Genomic DNA, 6,481 nt, shown 5'->3' with positions numbered 1-6,481 from the left:
CTTGTCACAATTAAAGAGCCAATATTGATACATTCTCAGTAAGTATATTCCGTAATTTATTCAAATTTCCTTACTTTTTTCCTTAATGTCCTTTGTCAGGAGCCCATCCAGGATACACATCACATTTAGTCGTCATGTCTCCTTAGTCTTCTCTTGGCTGTGAGTTTCTCAGGTTTTCCTTGCTTTTGATGACCTTGACAGTGTCCAGAGGTACTGGTCAGGTGTTTTATAGACTGTTCCTCCACTGGGATCGGTCTGATGTTTTAGTCATAATTGGAATGGGTTTATGGGTTTTTGAGGAGGAAGACCACATCATCTCAAGGGAGCTTACTACCAATAGGACATACCATTGTTGATGTTGACCTCGGTCACCTGGCTGAGGTAGTATTTGTCAGATTTCTCCCCTGTAAAGTTACTCTGTTGCTCCCTTTGGAAGAAAGTTACTATGCACAGCCCACACACTTAAAGAGTGGGAGGTTATCTGCCACCTCGGAGTATCTACAAAAATTATTTGCAATTTTTCTGAATGGGAAATGTGTCTATTCTCCTCCAGTATTTATTTATCCAGTCACTTATTTAGATCAGCATGGACTAACGGATTAAAATGCAGCTTTTTAAGTGCATAGTAAGATGAGTCTTAACAAATGCCTCCACTGAGGCAACCTCCACCCCGGGCGCCAGGCACACCATAGGTGCCCATGAGGGTGCACGGCCTGGAACTGAACTCCTCGGACCAGAGACTTGGAGGGTGACATCAACTTCCCGTTTCAGGTTTAGAAAAGTCCAAGTTCCCCACTCGGGGTAAACAGAGTGCTAAGGGGCAAACACATGCCTACATCAGCAGTTATTTTTCTCTGCACTCAGCAGCTCAGGAGCTTTTCTAACGGCGCAGAGAAGTCTGCAGGACGAAGGTACTGGCTTGACACAGTGGCCTTGGGATCCCCAGGCCTGGCCATGGGTGGGGGAGGGTTGGAGGGGTAACAGAGGGATGAACTCCGTCCCACGGTCCTTCCAGTGTGTCCTCCTTCGCATTCTCTGCCTTCCTCCCTCTCTCACACCCCTTTCAGCAGAGCCCTCCCCTCACACCCGCTGACCCAGGAGGGACCATCGCCCAGGAGCCGCTCGGAATCCGGCGGGGCCCAGAGGAGGCCCGGAACGGACTGAGCTGGGGCCGGGTGTCGGGACCGCCGGGCAGGCCTGTGGCGCTGGGGGGGCGGTCCGAGCCGTGGACAGACGGAGGCCGGACCCTTGGCCTCGGTCCCAGGGGGCGGCGCCGTGGTGGGAACGCTCCGGGTCCCGCCCAGGCGGGAGCAGAACAGGCGGTGCCCGGGTGGCCGCGGAGCCATGGACGGCAGCGGACCCTTCAGCTGCCCCATCTGCCTGGAGTCGCTGCGGGAGCCGGTGACGCTGCCCTGCGGCCACAACTTCTGCCTCGCCTGCCTGGGCACGCTCTGGCCGCACCGCGGCGCGGGTGGCGCCGGCGGGCCCGGAGGCGCGGCCCGCTGCCCGCTGTGCCAGGAGCCCTTCCCCGACGGCCTGCAGCTCCGCAAGAACCACACGCTGTCCGAGCTGCTGCAGCTCCGCCAGGGCTCCGGGCCCGGGCCCGGGCCCGGCTCGGCCCGGGCCCCGTCCCCGGCTCCCGAGCCCGCAGCGCCCAGCGCTCCGCCCAGCGCCCCGGAGCCGTCGGCTCCCTGCGCACCCGAGCCGTGGCCGGCGGGTGAAGAGCCGGTGCGCTGCGACGCGTGCCCCGAGGGTGCCGCGCTGCCCGCTGCGCTCTCCTGCCTCTCCTGCCTCGCCTCCTTCTGCCCCGCGCACCTGGGCCCGCACGAGCGCAGTCCCGCGTTACGCGGCCATCGCCTGGTGCCGCCGCTGCGTCGGCTGGAGGAGAGCCTGTGCCCACGCCACCTGCGGCCGCTCGAGCGCTACTGCCGTGCGGAGCGCGTGTGCCTGTGCGAGGCCTGCGCTGCCCAGGAGCACCGGGGCCACGAGCTGGTATCGCTGGAGCAGGAGCGCACGCTCCAGGAGGTAGGGCTCAGGGAGTGCGGGCCGGCCGGGGCGGGTGACACGCCGCTCGAGCCCGCCCAGGGTCATGGACCTTCCCGGGTTGGGTCTTAACTTCCTCCTCTAACTTGAGGATCATTCCTGTCCCTTCCAGCCCTGACAATGTCATTCCGCTTAAGATGGGATAGGGGGTTAGGGGGACCCAGTGAGAACACAAAAAGGACCCGAAGGGCGGGCAAGGGACCTGAAGCCCCAGCGGGCGGTGCGGATCTAAGGCAGCAAGGAGCCAGGATCTTGGGCGTCTGGTACTTGCAGCGTGGCTGATGCGCCTGCCGGGCTCATGCGGGTCCCAGCTCAGATGTGCCCAGGCCTGAGGCAGGCGGTTTAGATGGGTGTGGCAGGCCACTTGAGCGCGGCTGAGCACACAGACCGCTCTGTCCAGCTGTTCCGGGGGGCCGTGGTTAGAGCATATGCGCGCAGTTGGGCGGGCTGCCTCCTCCCCCAGTTTCCTTTGGCCTCCCGCCCAGTCTTGGCGCCTCAGCCTTGGGATTTTCCGTCTCTCCTGCCTGGAGCGGTGACTCATAAGACCCAGGGGGTTTGCCCGGAATCCCCATTTTTCAAGCCTGGATTGGGGGCACAGAGTCTTTGGGGACAGAGATCCCCAGATCAGCTGATTGCCTCTTGTGCAGCCCCTCTCATTCTGTGCCTCTTCCCTTCTGATGGAAGTTCCCAGATGAATGTGAGCAACACTGAGGACCGTGGATGGCCCTGTACTGGTCCACTGGTCAGAGAAGGGAGGTGGACAACCCACAGCCAGCCTGCATTCTCTCTGGGCATTTGGGAATGGCACCAGCCTGGGCTTGAGGAACCGCTGGCATAATGGGGACATCATGGCCACTCCCAGTCCCACCTGTGCATAGATACCATTCCTGGCTCACTCTCTCCCACCCCTTGGTGAGGCCTGGGACCCCAGTGCAGGGCTGTAGCCTCTGCCAGACCCTGTCCTCATGAAGGGTGTCATCCACAGGCTGAGCAGCCCAAAGTTCTGAGTGCTGTGGAGGAACGCATGGACGAGCTGGGCGCCCGCATTGCACAGTCCCGGCGTACGGTGGCCCTCATCAAGGTCAGTACAGTGGCCCTCAGAAAGGTCAGTACAGTGGCCTCATCAAGGTCAGTACAGTGGCCCTCATCGGGGGCAGACCACACCCTAACCCTGCCCCCTCCTGCCATAGGCTCCTGGCAGTGTCGTGATCCAGTCCAGTCCAAGGAAGCCTGTGCTCAGGGCATTGCCCGGCCCACTGAGCCTGAGCCTCTCCCCTGACTTGACATAGACCCAGGGCAGCTCGAGCTGGACTCTCTGTCTCCCCAACAGGGCAGATTGGGAAAGTGGGGTCTGGGAAGGATGGGGCCCAAACAGTGATGTTCTTTGCCCTCACTGCTGTCCCCACTGTCGTCCTGTGCAGAGCGCAGCCGTGGCAGAACGGGAGAGGGTGAGCAGGCTGTTTGCGGAGGCTGCAGCCACCCTGCAAGGGTTCCAGGAGGAGGTGCTGGGCTTCATCGATGAGGGGGAGGCCACCATGCTGGGCCGCTCCCAGGGCGACCTGCGGAAGCAGGAGGAACAGCGCAGCAGGCTAAGCCAGGCCCGCCACAACCTCAGTCGGGTCCCTGAGGCCGACTCAGTCAGCTTCCTACAGGTGAGAGCAGCTCTTCGGAGCAGAGAGGGAGAGCATGTGGGGTGGGGTGGGGTGGGGGCTAGGCAGGAAGCAGAGGGAGGAGAAGACAGTGGAACCAGACAGTTCCTGGCAGAGCTGTCTCCCCCCAGCTGAGAGGAGGTATGGCCAGCAGGGCCTTACTGGGCATTTATCTGGCACAGGAGCTCCTGGCGCTCAGGCTGGCCCTGGAGGAGGGGTGCAGCCCTGGGCCCACTCCCCCGAGGGAGCTCAGCTTCACTAAGTCAGCCCAAGCTGTGAGGGCAGTGAAAGAGGTGCTGACTGTGGCCTGCGCCAGCCAGTGGGAGCAGCTGCGGGGGCTGAGCGGTGACGAGGACGGGCTGCAGAAGCTCAGCATGGAAGGTGGGTGCCTCCTCCAAGTGACTCACTGTTCCCCAGTCTTCCCTCACAGGCCCCCAGGCCGGGTGCCCATTCAGGAGTGGAGGATGGAAACTGTGTGCCTGGTGCAGGGTGGGACCCAAATCTTGCCAGTGACTGGAGCCACCACCCTATAATGACCAGTCAGCCCCTTTGGCCACAGGCTACAGGGCAGAGGGGGTTTCTCCTAGCCCACCCTCTAGCTTCAGAGGGGCTGGGGCCCGGGGTCAATTGGAGCAGGGGGGAGTACCTGAGGACCAGGCATGCATGTGAACACAGGGTGCCATATTTGGGTGTGTGCCTGTCCCAGGAGACTTGGGATGCTGGTTGGAATTGGGGGGCAGAGGCAATTGGGGTCACAGCTGCAGGGGGTACCCAGCCCCAGGTAGCTGGGGAGACCCCCTCCCCAGTGTCTCATCTTCTGTAGCAGATGCTGAGTCCCAGGATCCTGATAGCACCGGCCACCTGGAGAGTGAGGTATCCAGGGATTACTTCCTCAAGTGTAAGTAGACACTGGGCTCTTCCCTCTGCACTCACTGGGCCCTCCGACGGCTGCTGGGCCGGACCCTGGCACAGGAGCTCTTGGATTCCCCTCCCTTGTTCATTGGCTGAACTAGGCCAGCTCCTGGCTAGCTCTCCAGCAAGGATGAGTCGTTCTGGTTGCAAAGATGAGGAGAGGCTGTGTTTGGGGAGGTGGGTACATAGGGAAGGGGCCATCCCATCTGAGCCTGGCCTGAGGCCTGCGTCTCTCTTCCCTCCCTGGGAGCAGTTGCTTACATCGTGGACCTGGATAGTGACACGGCAGACAAGTTCCTGCAGCTGTTTGGAACCAAAGGTGTGAAAAGGGTGCTATGTCCCATCAACTACCCTGAGTCGCCCACCCGCTTCACCCACTGTGAGCAGGTGCTAGGCGAGGGTGCCCTGGACCGAGGCACGTACTACTGGGAGGTGGAGATCATCGAAGGTTGGGTCAGCGTAGGGGTCATGGCTGAAGACTTCTCCCCACAAGAGCCCTATGACCGGGGCCGGCTTGGCCGCAACGCCCACTCCTGCTGCCTACAGTGGAATGGACGCAACTTCTCGGTCTGGTTCCATGGGCTGGAGGCGACGCTGCCTCACCCCTTCTCGCCCACGGTTGGGATATGCCTGGAATACGCCGACCGAGCCCTGGTCTTCTATGCCGTACGGGATGGCAAGATGAGCCTTCTGCGGAGGCTGAAGGCGACCCGGGCCCGGCGGAGTGGTCCCCCGGCCTCCCCCATTGACCCCTTCCAGAGCCGCCTGGACAGCCACTTTTCTGGGCTCTTTGCGAGCAGGCTCAAGCCTGCCTTCTTCCTGGAGAGTGTGGACGCCCATCTGCAGATCGGGCCCCTCAAGAAGTCCTGCATATCTGTGCTGAAGAGGAGGTGATGCTGGGGGCCTGGGCCTCCTGCGGCTGTCTCAGCTCCTGGGTACCCTGTGTCTCTACACCCTCGGCTTGCCCCAGGGAAGGCACCAGCCGTCTCATTTCTAGAGGCCTCCGCCTGCCATACACTTGGCCATCCACCTCCCAGGGAACAGGCTCCCCAGGCCCCTTCAAATGACCCTGTTCCCCCACAGGCCTTGTTTCCAGGACAGGGAGCCACAGCTGGGACAGATCCAGGAGGACAGAACCCCTCCTTTTCTAGGTTCCTAGGACAGTGCCTGGCACATAGTAGGTGCTTAATAAACGTGTTGAATGAAAGACTCCCTTTCCCATCCTTCACCCACCAAGAATTCCTAGTATTTCTTATCTTTTAAGAGCCTCTCTTGAAAGACAGAAGGGAACGGAGCCCCTGGTGCCAGGATCCCTGTTGGGAGGGAGAGCCTGAGCCCTTTGGGGCAGACTATTCCCTGGTTCTGGGCAGAGGCAGCTAGAGGTGGCTTCTCCCATGGGGGTCCAGCCCCAGTCGTTCTGGCTGCCCAAGTGTTTGCTTTGGCTGTCCTGGTTCCCATCAGCTATTTTCATCCTCAATGCCACAGCCTAGTTCTGGCCCTGCCTTATAGTGTTTGTGCCCAGGATGAAGTGCAGACATCACTTCCCCCCAAGAGCAGAGCACCACTCCCTCCTGGGCGTGGGCAAGAAAGTCTGAGAACTAGAGTTTCTTTCACACACACACCTTCTCAGCCTATGAAGGATGTGACTGAGCTGGCCCACCGTGTGGCTGGAGCCGAGAACACGGACAGTAAAGGGACCTGTGTCCTCCTCTGGAATCTGCCTCACGTCTCCACACCCAGCTGTGTGGCTGGAACAGTGCTCAGCCTCCAGGATGGGGAGACCCATGCCCTGTACCCCAGCAGAGCTGCTTCTCTCTCAGGAAGGCCCACTGCCCCCTGCTGCCCCAGAATCCCCATCCCTGCCTAGGATGCCCCAA

General features: G+C 60.9%; 1 protein-coding gene across 3 annotated transcripts; it reads left to right on the top strand.

The window, feature by feature from the left end:
- Positions 1–884: 884 nt before the first annotated feature.
- On the top strand, positions 885–5,806 carry TRIM47 (tripartite motif containing 47). 3 transcript variants are annotated; one of them, XM_033090278.1, is made up of 7 exons: positions 885–911; positions 1,068–2,025; positions 3,029–3,124; positions 3,465–3,695; positions 3,875–4,073; positions 4,516–4,590; positions 4,858–5,806. In XM_033090278.1, exons 2-7 carry the CDS (start codon positions 1,345–1,347, stop codon positions 5,496–5,498), a joined length of 1,923 nt encoding a protein of 640 aa, XP_032946169.1. In that variant the 5' UTR covers positions 885–911; positions 1,068–1,344; the 3' UTR covers positions 5,499–5,806. The 3 variants fall into 3 exon arrangements, with proteins under 3 accessions (XP_032946169.1, XP_032946170.1, XP_032946171.1); XM_033090279.1 differs by having other exon boundaries at positions 890–911; positions 1,071–2,025; XM_033090280.1 differs by lacking the exon at positions 885–911 and having other exon boundaries at positions 1,018–2,025; positions 4,519–4,590.
- Positions 5,807–6,481: the final 675 nt, after the last annotated feature.

Source organism: Rhinolophus ferrumequinum, chromosome 21 (genome assembly GCF_004115265.2).
Source record: "Rhinolophus ferrumequinum isolate MPI-CBG mRhiFer1 chromosome 21, mRhiFer1_v1.p, whole genome shotgun sequence".
Classification (NCBI taxonomy): Eukaryota; Metazoa; Chordata; class Mammalia; order Chiroptera; family Rhinolophidae; genus Rhinolophus; species Rhinolophus ferrumequinum.
This window is presented reverse-complemented; position numbering and strand designations above follow the sequence as displayed.